The sequence below is a fragment of the Poecile atricapillus genome, chromosome 13, assembly GCF_030490865.1.
Source record: "Poecile atricapillus isolate bPoeAtr1 chromosome 13, bPoeAtr1.hap1, whole genome shotgun sequence".
Taxonomy (NCBI): domain Eukaryota; kingdom Metazoa; phylum Chordata; class Aves; order Passeriformes; family Paridae; genus Poecile; species Poecile atricapillus.
Genome location: NC_081261.1, coordinates 14,818,596 through 14,835,014, shown reverse-complemented (window position 1 = coordinate 14,835,014; position 16,419 = coordinate 14,818,596). Strand labels below are relative to the sequence as shown.

The 16,419-nt window shown below is 38.1% G+C and overlaps 2 protein-coding genes across 2 annotated transcripts in view; one reads left to right on the top strand and one right to left on the bottom strand.

Annotated features, from left to right (window-relative positions):
* DOCK2 (dedicator of cytokinesis 2) overlaps window positions 1–16,419 on the bottom strand; it is a 156,287-nt gene that overhangs the window by 75,515 nt on the left and 64,353 nt on the right. The window lies entirely within an intron of this gene.
* Window positions 4,747–14,536, top strand: INSYN2B (inhibitory synaptic factor family member 2B). The gene is made up of 3 exons (XM_058849004.1): window positions 4,747–6,665; window positions 9,322–9,396; window positions 12,823–14,536. The coding sequence occupies exons 1-3, from the start codon at window positions 5,290–5,292 to the stop codon at window positions 13,007–13,009; spliced, it is 1,638 nt and encodes a 545-aa protein (XP_058704987.1). The 5' UTR covers window positions 4,747–5,289; the 3' UTR covers window positions 13,010–14,536.

Genomic DNA, 16,419 nt, shown 5'->3' with positions numbered 1-16,419 from the left:
TCTCAATCAAATTATAGGCAAACCACACTGAATTTTCATCCCTAGAACTTGCTTAGTTAAGTCCATTTTCTGCTGCAGTAAATATCACAGCATCTTCTCTACCCAGTCTCACCAACCTGAAGTAATTTTCAGATCTTGCTGTAAAATTAATCCAGGACAAAATCCTGTAATCTCTTCCTTCACTGAAACGTTCCCTTTCTGAGGACAGAAGCTTCCATCCTACCCTGTATTCCTCATCTCTGTTAGATTCTCTTCTCCAGTCACCTCGATCCCACCTGGATTACAAAACCCACCAGCAGGATTTGTAAGAAAGCTCCTGCCTTCTTCAGTCGTTTTTGCTCAAGCAAAGTTCCTTCAGCATTACCAAACCACTGCTGTAGGGAAATCTGAGCACATCCAGGAACATCCAGAGAGCTCCTCTGGGGCCCTGCACACCAACAGAAACAGATATTCTGTGTGCTGCCCAATTAGAGTAAGAAATAGAAGAATGTTACACTGCTGTGCACTGGAGAAAACTCCAGGTACAAAACTATATTCCACAAATTACTCCATCTCTTATAATAAACACATTTACTTTCATAAATAACTTTGTGCTTTATTCTGTGGGACCCAAAGCAATGAGACTCCTTGTTGTGATCAACAACAAGCCCCTGTACACAGAGGCCATTTAAAAATCTCTCTCAGCAGTTTCATCTTTCCTGTTCCCTACCAGCTTTTCCTGTGTATCACAGTAAGTTGCAAATTTGCCCTTCTGGGGGACTGTTTCTGCTTTATAGGCTCTACATCTTCATCCATTTTCATCTGAAAACATTCCCTTCAGAGGCCTCCTTGCATGCAGTTCCTCTGGAACTCTGAGTACATTTCCATCCATTTCCCTCTGCAAGAAGGAAGGAAAGGAAAAAGAGGTAATTTTCAGCATCATCCAATTCCAATGGTTTCAAATCCATCTCTAGCTCTCCGTGCTAGCTGGTGATGTATGTTTCACTGCAGTCTCCAGGGATTTCAGAAGCATATCTAAACTTATCCTCAACATCTCTCATTATTTTGAGGAAAAAAACCCAACATGACTTTTATGCAAAGAGCTATGACTAAATTAAGCAGCTTGGCCAACGTCTATTGCTGAAGTTTCTGATGGAGACAGAAAATGAAGTAAAAGAAAAGCAACATCCAAACAATCACACTTAAAGCCTTAATTTGGGCTTGTTAACTGAAAAAGGTGCATTTCAGATATTAATGTTTTGTTTTGAAAAATGAACCTGCAGAGGAGGAGAGCTCTGCAGAGGCCAGGCTGTTTGCAGCCACTGACAAGCACACGGTTCACAGCAGCCCCCACATGCAGCCTCTGATCCCAGCAATAGTTTAGGAACCCTGGAAAGATTTGCAACATGAAGGGAAAGTGAGAGTCACACAAATTTCTTAGAACCTGAGAACCTCCCACCTAGAAAACAGCTTATTATCAAATACAAACCATAATTAAATACAGCAAGCTGCCTCTCTAAGCTGAAAATGTCCATCAAATGTGCACCATAAAAAAATCTGTATTCTACAGGACAAACCACAAATCAGACATGACAGAAAACTGCTGAGTCTGAATACATTATCTTACAGTTATTACAGCTGTCACCTATCACAGAATCAGAGCAGTTTATGTTGGATGGGACCTTAAAGATCACCTTGTTCCAACCCACTGCCATAGAGTGAGTCAGGAAATTTACAGTGTGGATGCTCAAAAGTGGAAGAAAAATTCCATTAATCATCTTCCTGTTGAAAGCCCATACAAACTTTTACCTTGTTCCTTTCTTTATTGAAAATGTTCTGTCCAAACATTTCATTTCAAGAAATACTGTTTTTAAAACATGCATAAGGGAAAAACAAAATTCTAAAATACATGTCACACTTTCACTATGGGAAAAGCATTTATTTTTTGAACAAACTTGTCACATGAAAAGTTGAGGTGTCCAACTGCAACTGAAAGGGTTTGAAAACCATGGGAATTAAGGAACTTTTGCCACAAACTGTAGAAAACATCCAGAACCACCACTCACACATTTGCACTCATCCAAAATCCCCAGTGTCTGTTGCTGCATGGTTCTCCACTCCATAGAATTCCCTGTAATCTCCTTTTATCCTTACCATCTGCACTTCTCTACCCATAGCTTCAGCCATTAAACTGAAGTATGAACCAAAAAAAAATATGTTTGACTCTCTTGAAGAAATTGGGAAGGCAGAGGCAGGAAAGATGGAAGAAAAATGATATAAAAAAATGCCTGTGTTGTCAAACTTCCTCTGCCTGGCAGTCTGACTAAGCTGTGTGTGCATTTCTAAGAACTCAAACCCACAATTCCCAGATTGGAAAAGCAGTTCTATTGCTGTTTGAGGGGGAAGCTTTGCACCTGAGTGTTTTCCAGGGGGTTCACTTGTTACACCCTGGGATGCAATTTCAATGGAGCAAGGATAAGTTTACACTGAAGAGCAATTGCCACCACTAAGAACTGTGTGTGCAAAGCACGTAGAGATGTTAAAAATCAAGATTTTCTTTAACAGTATCAGCCAAGCTAAAAAGAAAAAAAAAATACAACATCAGTCAGATTCACATAATCAAAACATTGAAAAGAGGAGCATGCAATGTGCACCATTAAAAAATAAAATGAATCATCATGTTCCAGCACCTCACAGGGCACTTATCCAGCAGGGCAGGGAGAGAATGGAACAAAGCCCTGGAGTTCATGGAGCAGGGCACCAAGAACAAGGCAATGCCTCGGGAAGGGATGGGCAGGAAGAGGCTGCAGAGAGGGATGGGAGGTCATGGAGCCATGGGACATTAAACCCCCAGTAAACTTCTTCTACTAAAACTGTTACTACAAGACATTAATTTAAAACTGGCTTAATCTTTTCTTTATGAGTGAAAGAAATTCATAATTTGAAAGCATTTCTATGAAATGGATCCTTAGGATTTTTCCTGCTTCAGTCGATGTCAAATAATGAGCAAAACAAGAACTTTAAATTGCTGTGTCAGGAAATAATGAAGAATTATATGCTGGGCAAATGAAAATGTTATTTAAACTTAGTAATTGGCAATGTTGTACTGAGTTGTTAACTCAAGCACAGACACCTATAACTCATTGAAATTCACCAGTCTGGGTTTTAAATCCAAATATTTGAACATTCCTAGCTATATATTTTTTTTTCTTTCAGCTTGATTTAATATAAACAACAGCACCAAAATGTTCATTACAATTCATAGTAAACCCAGAGTATTGGATGAGAAGGTAGCTAAAAATCAACAGAGTTAAAATAGCAGTTTTCAAATTAAGAATGCAGGAATGTAGCTCAAATGCCTCAACAGGCAAAGGAGAGAGCTCTCATAAAACCCTTAAGGGCTTTTTACTTTTATTTAAAACACAAAGGATTAGCTTTCTAAAGCTTCTTTCGGAATTTAATTGGGAAAGTATAACTTTTAAAGTAGTCCATCTGCCTGGAGCACAGCAGCTGTGATGGGGAGAATGCTACTGCAATATTTGGATAAATTCTCAAACAGAACCGTAAAAAGTCTCTGGTAATTAGTGGATGAAATGAGAACCCAGAACTTGGCACTGGAATGTTGTTTGCAGAAACTGTTGGACTTGTTTACTGTGATTCCTGGTTCCAGTGCACAATCAGCACAGAGATTTCCATGACTTCATGCTTATCACAAAAGTAAAATTTGGTATTAATGCACATATTTATTTCCTCAATATCTTATGTGGCATTTCTCTCTGCAGTGAAATAACCCAACACTCATTTTCTTCTAAAACTTTGTAATAGAGTAATATCACATTATTACTTTGCTTAAATTATATTATAGCACCTAAATGTTACATGATGCTACATAACAGTTTGCTGTATTCTGTAACAAGATCTTTCCCAATGCACCCATCTCCTCAATTCTTGTAAATTAAATAGAGTAAAATCTGTGCAATGCTTAAATAAAAGGTTCTGAGCTAATGGAAGCAGTAAGGCTAATGAAATGACCAGTGAATTAACAGGGAAGAGGATTAATAGTAGATTACCACTGTGCTGGGAATTTAGCTGTAATCTTGTACTCAAATCTGAACAGCTGAAAATTGACAGCTTTAAAAAAGAAAAAAAAAAATCTGAGTTTTGTTCAAACCTCAACTTGCCTCCAAATTAAGAGTTCACATTTGTATAGTTCAGTTTTGCATATTTCATCCATATCAGGATTTAATGGCCATTTTCAAATCCGACTGCTTAAGTTTTAAAATCTACATTTGGGATCAAATTCAAGCTTATGATATTTTGTATTTGTTGTATATAAATATATATATTGTTTTTTTGACCATTGCATTTCATATGAAAAAAACTTAAGCCACCTCAAAATTCTAAAACATTTTTCAGTTTCTGTACAAGTATCTCATTGCCAGAGTTACAGAAGCAGTGACGATGGAAAGTTACTAGGAGACAGCAGAAGAAAATCACACCTTTTTGCCAGTTTGCTCAGCTACAACTGTTGTCTTTTTATTTTCAGAAACTGCTGTTCTGCTTTTTCTGATTATTCAGCCTGGACCTCTGTCCTGTTCAGAGAACTGAGGCACCCTTTGGATATGATTTGCCTTGTGTTGGATATGATCTGCCAGTGTGTAGCACTGCAAGGACAACAGTAACAACTACACATCAATAACTTTCCTCACGGAATCCCACTGGATGCTCTGTTCTGCCCTGGTCATAAGTGGTGACATTTTCCTTACCTGTTTGGGAAGATTAGTTTCAATTGGACAATAAAAAGATGGCTAAGGAAGAAAAACTATCTGTAAAGAAAGCAATTCAGTTTGGTATTAATGGATATATTCCATCAGTGCAACTATGCATCAGAAATGAAAATTCCCCCCAAAGTTATTATGCTTGTTTAGACAACATGCAAATAAAACACATGTGACTGAATAAAGCTGGATCCCTAATGGAGAGCTGCTGTCAAAAGAGAACCAGGAAAGCCATAGACTCAACCTTACCTTTAAATTAGTTAACTGAAACAGCCTGTTGCAATTTTGGAATACAGTGACCATGTTAGCTGCAGGTAAAAATTCCTGCACTCCTGAGCTACGAGAATTCTTTCCTTAAATTTTATATTTAATTTACCTTAGTTTTTGGTCTAATCTGCAATTAAATTTGGAAGAGGATCCCTAAAGAGAACATGCCATTTGAAAATATACATAATAACAAGGAGAAGAATGATCAGCTCCAGGGGTAAGGCGTTAATTTGCATCTTAGGAACAATATTAATATACAGGTCAAATGTCAAATGAAATGGGTCGCAGAGAAACACGTTACTTACAAACTTTAAACTGTGACTCAATGGCCCAGCAAAACATGAAAATGCGCCCAGTGCTGCTGAAAAGGAACAGCCTGGACTCGGCAGATTTTATGAGACACCCCCAGCACCGCAGGAGCAAATCCCAGCAAGTTCGGTTCAAGGATGACGGTGTCAGCACCAAGGCACAGCTGGAAGCTCATCCTGCCCAAGACACAGCATTCTCAACTGGAAAACCAGAAATATTTAGGGATCACAATTTTTTGCTAGCTCAGTCTCCAACTTTTCCAAGGGCTCAGAAGGGGCTTCGGAATATTGCCATACAAACTTCTCCCAGCCTCAGGAAACACTTCCCAGTTTTTAAAAGGAAAAGGCTGACGGTAAGCAAATCGCTGACAGAAATGCCAGCAGAGCCTGCAAACCCTATCCAGGTAAATGGCAATCTTTGTGAAGCAGACATTCTGTCCTCAGAGCTCTGCTACCTGAGGATAAGTAATCACTTGGAGGATGGATGCAGGAATAGCGAGGTGGGCTTGGCTCAAAGGTCATCAAAAGCACAAAGCAATGGACCGAGATACTCGGACGATTTCTCAGCCTCAGACAAGACAACTGCGTCTACACAGGTGCCTGAATACATTCATGTGAGTTTTCCACAGGACAGAAACGTTCCCCTGGATGCACCAGACACGACCACAGTTTTGAGTAATTCACTACACTCTTCTACCGTCATCAACAGCAGCGAAAGTCATGAAAACAGCACACTGTCATCTGATTCTGAAAGAGCAGAGCCCTGCCTAAGCAATTCTGTGAGCTGCAGTGAATGGAACCCCCACTCTGCTGCTCGTGAAACGGAGAAAAGCGACCCTGAGCCGCCTGTAGCCAGTAGAGATGGCAGCAGTAAGGAAAGCACTCCCCTGTCACCCCCATCAAATCACAGCTCATCTCCTTGTTTCCTCAGAGACTGTCACCAGGCAGGAGAGCACAAGCCAGATTCCAGCTGCGTGACGTTACCAAGTGATGATCACCCAACAGTGGCACTGGCCAGCAGTAACGCACCAAAACCACGGCTGTCCTGTAACGCTGAAATGGAGAAAAATTCCACCCAGTCGGATGTTTCCCAGTCCAACAGCTGTTTAGAAGGATTTCACATAAAGTCTTATCCGCCAAGGAATGAAATAAACCCGCAAAGCAACAAAGAGATTAACGAAATAAATCAAATTCACTTGGCACATGGCGAACTCTGTGCCCTACAAGGCAGGCTGCAGTCTGTAGAGGAATCCTTGCAGTCAAACCAGGAGAAGATTAAAGTCCTTTTGAATGTAATCCAAGACCTGGAAAAATCCAGAGCCCTCAGTGAAGGGTATGGTTCATTTTTAATATTAGTAATTTATCAGAAGTGTAAAGTATATATTAGCATTCTTTTAACCTTTGCTACTGAAAAACAAGGCTCTTCTGATATTTAAAGATGAGTTTGCAAAAATATGTCTTACACCCTTTTTGTGGTATTTGGGCCTCAGCAGAGAAGCAAGTCCCTTCATAGCTTGGCTTCAGCTGACACTGCCTTTACTAAATCCAGTGCAAGACCCAGCTTAACAGCTCCCTTTTTTATTTAGATTTAAGGTTTTCAAAGCATGGCAAGGTCAGATACACACAGAGTGCCAGACTGAGAACTAAGGACAGAGCAGGTGAAGGCTGTCAGCAAGAGCTCACTTCAGACTCTCAGGTTTCAGAGTGGCTCCCTTCTGCACCCCCATAATAATGTAAAAAACCCTTTTTTTACTGTCAGTATGGTGACACAGGGACTGTGCCAAGGCTGCAAGCAGTATTCATGCATTATTATGCATTATTAATAATAATGATACCATAAATGCAACTAACATCCAAAGACTGGAAAAAGTTAAAATAGAATTATAAATATTTTTTATGCTCAAAACAGGTTTCAGAATATCCCAATAGAGCTTTCCAAACTATCAACAGCAGCTCTTAGAATAATTGCATCTAGGACACACTTTAAAGTTCTGTTTTGTTGTTAAGTAGCATATCCTTCAAACAATTTATCTTTGAAATGCTAAGAAATAAATCAAGGGAATAAAGGTTCCATTTTATTTTTTTAAGGGAAAAAGAACATGAAGAGACTATGCTTCCATAAATTTAATCTTTAGCACAGGCACCTCATGAATGTAGGTAAATCACGCATGCAAAACTGTACTCTTAATTTAAAAATTAGATCATGTGTATCAGTTGTACTTACTGATTACAATAATGACCAAATCAGGTAATTTTCCACATTTCCACAAGCTGTGCAAACACCACAAGAAGGCTGCACTGAGGGTTTTGTGTGGGTGCAGTTGAAGAAAGAGCCCAGAGCACGATGCTGCCGTGCTCACACCACCCAGCATCAGGGCTTTGCCCTTGTTCCCATGTGGGCAGAACTCTCAGGGTAGAATTAACTGAGGCCAGAACTTTATATACCCCAATATTCTTACAGCTTCTGAAGGAAAAAAAAAAATTTTAAAAAAATCTATTTTGAAGAGTTTTTTCTCTTTCCATGTATTTTATCTTGGAACTGAAGTTAATTTGTATTTCTGTTGAATAACTTTACAACTTACAATTAAAATAAGAATTTACACTCATTAAAAATTGAAAATAATATAAATCAAATTAGCAAGTGGTTTCACTCCATACATATTACCTTTTTTTAATCTGGAAACCTTAACTGGTAATGTCCTTCTGGCTGTTAGCATGAAAATACTTTCATTAGCTTCCACTGTGCCCACATGAATTCTTGTTCTATGTAACATTTTACCCATACAGTCCAGCTACCCTCCCTCAGAGGCTTGTTCCATATGATTTTCTAGCACCAAATTTGTAATAGCCTAAACACAAGAGACAAAACCCACGTAGACAGACTAACAGCAAAAATGCAAAAAACATTTACAACACTCCAACCCCCAAAAATTCAGGTAAAGAGGCAAGATTTGAGGCAGGGATCCAAGTCTGTCTCAAGTTTGAGCAGTCACTGCTCTGTTGTAATCTCCATCCAGACAGAACCTGTGGTTCCTTAGGAAGTGACAGAAAAGAACATCCACTCCTTCTCCCCTGCATGCAGCTCTCTAGGGGAGAACCTAAATTTCAATTACATTTGCAAATCTGACCATAGCAATGACTAATTTGCAGTGAAGCATGGTCAGATTATCCAGCAATATTTATAATCCATTTCTGTTCAGTTACCACATGGCTGAACAGAAAAAAAATTGTCAAATATCTTGAAGTGTCACTCTGAGATTCAATGAGAAGCTTTAATCCACCTTGGCAGATTCATCTCATGGTAATGCTGAATGTTCCAAGCACTTGTATTGATATCACAACAATGCACAGGAAGATCTCCCATTTTCCCCAAAACAATCAGAAAATTATTTTGGTACCAACTGACCTCCCCTAATTGAAATAAAACTTGTTAAATATAAGTGTTACACTTTCTTCAGGCATAATGAGCCACCAATCCTAACCTGTTTCTAACGCACATCTCTCCATCATAGAAACATTTCAGCTCTAGTTAGTGTTAAGCATGAAAACCCACTTTTCTTGTTTCCTCAATGCTACAAATTTGTAACTTATCAGCAGTAAAAATCTGACTTGGTTATACTCAAATTAGGAAACATGGAAAGGGAAGGCTGGAAAGCATAAGGACAGAGGTCAGACTGATTTAGCAAATTGCATGGATTTTCAAATATTTGAAAGTGTGTTTGTTAGAAGCAGTCTCATGTCTGAGTGTTTTCCTAACAAGTGTTCATGCAAGAACCAGCAACCAGAACTCTTAACAGCATGAGGAGGCAAAGGTGCAAGACAAGGCTCACAGGGCTTGCTTTCAAAGAAACTTTCCAAAGTAGAATTTGACACCAGAATTTTTAGTAGGGCTGACAGAAATGGTGACTAGAATGGCTTTTATTCATAAAAGATTCCAAGCTCTGTTATTATCTGTAACTCCACATCTCATGAACTGCTCTCTGTTCCAGGCGAAACTTCTACCACACTGGGCAGGACCTGAACAACTGCAGCACCTGTCAGAACACGGCGTGCATCATTTACAGGTACCTCGCTCCCTCACAGCTCTGACCTGCCTGCACATCTCTCAGTTGCACAAAACAGTCTTTTGCTCACACTTAGAAAATGTCTCAACTGTGACTAACCCAGTTTTTAAGAAAAGACCAAGTGGTTTTTATGAGGGTTTGTTCCCCAAGCAGAAAACAATTCACAGTGGTGTTAGCTGAGAGGGAGACAGGACTCAGGAGAATTCAAGCAGAAACCTCCCTCTAAAGCTTCACAGTGTTATCCCTGGCACGCTCTGAAAACCTGTGATTTCTGATGATGAAATTCCTCCATGTGATTAATTTTTAAAGCTGGGGTTTCTGTAATAACTTTAGATTTTGGAAAAGACAAACTCTTGGTTCTCTGAATGCCAGTGAGCTACAGCTACAGTCCATGTTAACACGCAAAACAAACCCAAAATTCCCACGCTGTTCACCTCAGTTGCTGTTAATTTCAGAGAGTGCAATGTGAGTGTAGGCTACTTCAGATTTCAAGTGCAGTTTATGCTAAACTCTAATGGCCAGAAAGCTTTGCAGGGCTGTGTTCTGGGAGCTGTAATGATCCAAAAGCTGTGTCTGTACAAACACACTGAGATCCTTCAGCTGTCCAGACACCAACCCCAAAGCCAGCAGGTACCAATTCTTGCTTGTACTGCACATGTATTTTGTCCACTCAGTAAGGGAATTTATAAAGACATTATCTAATCTCTGCAAGCTCAGTTACGAGGCAGAAAACCCACATCTTGAGTTTTGATTCCATTTACAAAAATAAAGGGTAAGAGAATTTCTCTTTGAGGCTGAAACATTTTCCTTCATTTCAAAAAACATGGCAGACCATTACCTTCAACAGTTTGTAATCACTATAGCATTAACTTTTAAAAATGGAAATAATTAATAGAAAATACTCACACATGTTCTGCATGAACCAAATTTAGTAACGAGCTTAATAAACTAGACAGAGCACTAGAACCCATTATTCAACATGCAACTCAGTCCCATACTGATGTCCTAAACCTCTGGTAATGAAATTTCCAAGCAATTAACATGTCACAAATTAAACACCACAACTCCTCTGAGACAAAGCTGTAGGTCTTCTTCACAGCCCCCTGCATACTCTGGGAAGTTACATGACTTATCCAAGAGCACAGACTGGATCCATAGGAAAAAAAAAAAGATAAAATATTTCCTTTACTTGATCATGGTCTCTGAATAAACAATCTCTGTGTGTTTTATGGGACTAGACATGAACAGGCCACTCCCTAGAATTTATAGGGAATTTTACAGACTACCCTTGACCACAGGATGCTTTCTCTGTTTAGAAAAATACCCCATGTTTTTAAGGTTACATGGTTTCAGTGCAGGATAGATCTTGGAGAACAAGCACCATCATTCAAAGGAAAGAACAGAGGAAGTAAGAAAACATTCAGGGACCTTTTTGATTTACCAGGTAGTTTGCAACAATAATGGTGCCTGGAGGCTCACACTGCAATGATTAATAGAACATGTACAGAACACAGGTGCTCTAAAAAGTTTCTACTTTTAAGAGACAAGGAGGAAACAGTAAGGAAACAATAGATTTTGATTTACAGAGGTGTTCCACAGGATGTGGTTATGAAAAAAGCATTCTGAGTGACTAATATTTGAAGTTCATTAGACAATATCCTGAAAGAAGCAATTGTTATCAGTGATTGCTCCAGACAAACACGTGCAATTCCTGTGTTTTATGTGCCTGAAATGTCCACGTAAGTATTTTTCCCTACGACAGCATCACAGTTGTGATTATAAAATCAAGTGTTTATCTTTCTCCCAGTTTTCCTGCTCCTAAAGAACCTCACTCCTCCCTGATGCAATCCTGCACATGCTGAGTGCTGGGTTGCTGTCACTGAACCATCTTTATCACACACAGTCCCTGAGTCAAACAATGCATTAATCTCACAGAAATCCCCGTGTGGATTACACTGATCACTAAAGTAATAAAGAGCTTTTCAGCCTAACAGTGACTGTAAATTCAGCTTTATTAACTACCCAGCAGGGATTCCAGGCTTGGGATTTTCCATCTAGATCGTGTAATAGAAATGTTTGTATTGTAATAAACAAATGCAAGTAGCAACTAAAACCAGTTATCATGGACAGTATTAAATGAAGACTGAATTGACCTCCTGCCTCTGGAGATGATATCTCCAACATTAAATTAAAAACTCTGTAGAAGGGTGGAGAAAAGGAATATGAGCAGATGCTGCCCTTATGTATTCTATAAACCCAGCATTTCATTCTCCAGCACCCTTGCTCTGTGAATATTGAAAGGTATTAAGTTGCAGTTTTAGCAATAAGCTGATAAAATGCAAGAGACAGTGATTTTATATCACTTCCTTCTGCTTTTTTTAATATTTATTATGCATTGCTTCTTGTTCAAGAGATCCTTCTACTCTTTTCTAACTGAAAATAATCCTCTTGCTTTCTTTTTACCCATTGAATTCAATTACTTCGTGAAAAATCCCAAGACATGTGAATTAAGGGAAATGATCTTCCAGTTAATTTTAACATAGTATTTATTGATGTTTATAGATTTTATATAAAAATACAATTAAAAGCTTGTAAAGATTTGCACATTTATTAACTTTCACAGATTTCTTCTGATCAGTGCCAAAATCAGCTTCAGAGCCTTGAAGTGGCATCCCAACCCCTTTAAATAATGCTCTTTTCCTCCCATCATGGCAAATACAACCTTTCCACTCTCCCCTAAAACCTTCATAGCCAACAAGGTTGATACAACTCACTCTCCTGCCCAGAAAAGATGACTGAAATAAGGAAAATACATACAATACTGCTTTATTCCTGTCCATCCTGCCTCTTTTGAACCTCACATTTATTTCTATGCACTTATCTGCTGTTACCTAATTATCATCTTGGCTCTTGTTTGACATCAATAATAATTAGGGCTTTCAATTGAGGAAATGAGTTCTACTGTCCTCTTAACTAACACCACATATCTAAAAGACTTACATGCTGGCTTAATTTCATATATTTTGTTCCTAGCCTGTGTCCTAGTGGGTGACACTCACATTTAACAAAGTTAAGCATGTAAGAGTTTTTAATTACGAGCATATGACTGTTGGATTATGGGATCAAAATCTGACCTTTAAATAAAATTTAAAGGGCATCCTAGTATATTTTTATTTTTGTCCCATCCTTTTGGGCACAATGTTGGAGTTCTTAACTCACATGAAGTAAAATTTTTTGCTAAAAAAAAAAATAAACAAGAGGTGAACTTGTTTTCAAAGGAAAAACCCCTAAATGCCTTGTGTTTTCCCCAGGCTGTATAACTGCACAACACCAAATTATTCTGATGAGGGAAGCAGCCTTTGACATGTTCTTTAAAGGGGGAATTTCTCACTTACTAGCATAGGTCTCTCAATTTTTTCTCCATAGTGTAGAATATGACTTCAGACAACAAGAAGGAAGATTTCATCAGATTTTGAAAACACTGGACAATGCAGAACAAAATCCAGCTCCAGCTTCACCTCAGAAGCCTCCACCTGATCCTCCAGCTCCCGAGAAAAAGGAGTTAAGGAGAAAAACAAAAAAGGTGAAAAGAAAATGCTTCTGGTGGATTTGACTTCCTCATGCATCCTTTTACATTTCAAAAGACACTGAAACAAAGAGCTTGAGAGCACACACCTGAAAATGTGCTATTATGAAATCAAAAAGGTTAAGAATGTTTAATTAGTGTACCTGAAAAATCAAAATAATTGAATTTAATTAAATCAGCTCACTGAATAAAGGTGCATGAAGATACAATTTTCAAGAAAAGGAATTGTTTCTTTCAAAAGGAAGTTCTCATTTTTTTTCAAGGACACTTTCATATGCTTTGTAAAGACCTTTTTTTCAACTTTCCAAAAATAACAAATTTTAAATCTCTACTTTAAAAAACAATGGTAGACAAAGCTAAGCATGTCACATGGCCTTCATTTCCCATTTATAAGCAACGTGGACTAAAAGGAAAAAAAACTTCATCGAGCTTTGAACAAACCACATCATCAAGAACAAATTCAGGGAAACCTAAATTGTTCAAAAAAATCTCTCCTCACAGGAGACAATTATAATTATTTCATATCCCCACTGAAATAATTTTGTTGCTGACATCTAATATTGAACAACAAACAAAAGAATTTCAGCTTAAGTTTTAAGTCTATCCTTTTCTTTGTTCATTATAAAAAGCCACCATTTAGAAGTATCAACCATTTAAGAGACTTCTCTGAAAAGAATTGGGGAGTTGTAAAACAAAAGAAGGTCACAGTAACTCTTGTCTTAAACCCCTGCTCAAGCAAGTTCAGTGAATTTGAATTGTGAGTATCTCCAAAGACAAGAATCCTCAGCTCCTTGGGAAAGGCTGTTCCAGGGTTTTTTCCCTAACATCTACTCTGAACCTCCTGCATTCTGGTTTGTGTCCAGTACACCTGGCTCTGTCCACGTACACCTGCCAGAAGAGCTCCATGGATGATGAGTCCTCTCTCCTAAATCTTCCAAAAGACTGAACAAACCCAGTTTTCATTGTCTCATCTCCCACACTGCAGCCACAGCCGTCCTGCTGCTGTCCCTGCAGTCAGCTGATGTCTTTCACAAACCTGGAAGCCTAAAACTGGACACAATCCCTCAGAGGTCATCACACAATTGCTGGATAAAGAGGAAAAACTATTTTGGCTACTGTCTTACTGAATCATTTGCCCAGTCCATCCATTTAAGACCTGTACTGCTGTACCAAAATATCCCAATATTTTTTTTCGCCTTAAGATGTAAATTAATATATGATGAAAAGTTGAACATAATAATATTTAGTGAACTGATCCGTATTACACAAAAAAATTATATATGCTGAAAAGATTTTATCAAATATCAATGCAGCTACTTCTTTCCTCCAAAAATACTCAAGTTACCATTAGCACCATTGGGTGTGCCAATGGAAGCCAATTTATGATTGGTGATCCTATTATTTTATTCATGAAAACATGGTCACCTTTCATATGGGGGGCAGGGGGGAAAAGGTTTTCCAAAGCAAGTTGAGTGGAATGTACTACAGACCTTTTCTTAGAAGTGGCCCTGGTTCAGGGTATTCTATAGATTAAACCCTGCATCTTATTTTTCTAAGTCATCCTGTGTTAATTGTGCAATGTTAGTTTTAAATGTCTGTACACTTTTTGTACACTTCTGTGTTCCTTGAATTCTTAGGGTTAATTGCACATTTGAAAATACATTAAAAACAATTTTGCACAGAAGAATTTTGTCTGGAGGAACTAACTTCTTTATAAAATGAATCTTTTAGAAGAAAGTATGCAATATTCCATGGCTTAATTTATCAAAATTCTAAAGGACTGACACTTCAAAAACATTTCTATGTTAATTTCAGTTAGTACAGAAATGACAGGAACAAAACTGTTGTTATTTTAGAGGTTTTTTTAGAAGGAAATTAACTTTTTACTAACATATCTTTAGATTCCTCCAGTGAGACAGGAAAGCTCTTCAATAATAGGTTGTGGTTATAAAAAAGGTAAGAATTAAATGACTCCATCAGAACACATCACTATGTTACACTCAAGTACATGCACTGCTTGTGCTGCTGTGCCAACACCATTGATTCCTTTTTGGCATCAGTCTCTATAACTGATGCAGTGAAGGATTTATTAGTGTAGAAGTTATTCTTGTGTAATAAAATAACATTTTAAGACCAATATCCTCTGTGGTAAAGTATAATAATAAGCAACACCAAGAGCTTTAACACTAGTAACAAAAGCAAGGGTTTTTTCTGTATTGACTTTTTATTAAGTTATGATACAAAAGTAACTTTTTTGCCTTTCATTTTGTTGATAAGCACAAAAAGTGCTAATTTTAAGCTATCTGATTTTGGGTTTGCCCACATTATGCATATGACGCCTTCAATTTATTTTCAAAGATAATTTAATTTAAACAAACCACAGCACTTTGGTTCACCACATAACACAAATCAATTCCTGTGTCAGGAGAACAATGAAAACTCTTCAGTTTAAGAAAGTTCAACCAAAGGTAGTTCTAAGTAAGGCTCTAAGTCTTATGACCTGAAGAAACATCAATACTCATAAAAATCTGAAATACACTGATTTAAGTGCTTACAGGTTTCATATTTTAATGCCTGAGCCTGATGGGATTCAGAACCATAGCCAATTTTTAATCCTGAATCTCCCAGTCCCAATTAGCTGCTGTTTTCCAGATTCCTGACTCGGTGGATTTTGATTTTGCTCTCAGTCAGTAAAGTCTGGATATGAAATTGTGTTTGTGCCTTTGCCCACGGAGCAGCAGGGAAGGGCAGGAGGCTCTGGGCCAGCCAAGCCTCAGCCAAGCAGGAACAGCCACTTCTGTCCCTGCCTTCCCTCTGCCCAGAGTTTTCAAACTCACCCCCTTCAAGGACAGGAAATATGGAATTCCAATGCTGTGAAAGCATTTTCCTTTCTACTGCAAGGAGTTTTTACCCCCAGTCATTCCCACAGTGCTTGACACTCATAAGGTTTTCTACATCAAACTTGAGAGAACTTTGGAAAAAAAAGACTTTTGTCCCACTGGAAAGTGTTGGTGGGGAGGTGTCAGTCGTGGATACATCAAGAGCAGGAAAAGGGTAACGCTGTTTAGCTGCTGTTTTGTTTAGATTTTAAAATGTGCATATCTTAGCAATATAAAATAATTAAAATTTAAAGCTTTGTGACACATAATTGGAGAATCTTGGCTATATGAAAATATGAAAGGGTTTATGGGAAATATGATATTGGGGTTTTTATTTTAGTAATTAATTATTAATTCCTATAGGAAATAAAAAAGTGCCAGATACACACTACACAATTTATAGTGTGAAGATTGGAAGAGCAGTGGAAATTTGTAGACTGTTGGAAGATAAAAGTACTGGCTACAAAAAACTTCTCTGGTTTACAAAATTACAGCATAATCACTAAAACCAGCTTCCAGAGCAGGAAAGAAATGTTAGAAATACAAACATATTTTTAA

What these genes read in the sequence shown, in the direction of transcription:
- INSYN2B (XM_058849004.1), top strand. Translation starts at nt 5,290, where the DNA reads ATGTCAAATGAAATGGGTCGCAGAGAAACACGTTACTTACAAACTTTA. An exon ending in TCCAGAGCCCTCAGTGAAGG is followed by an intron (nt 6,666 to 9,321) that starts GTATGGTTCATT and finishes TCTCTGTTCCAG; the next exon opens with GCGAAACTTCTACCACACTG. An exon ending in ACGGCGTGCATCATTTACAG is followed by an intron (nt 9,397 to 12,822) that starts GTACCTCGCTCC and finishes TTTTCTCCATAG; the next exon opens with TGTAGAATATGACTTCAGAC.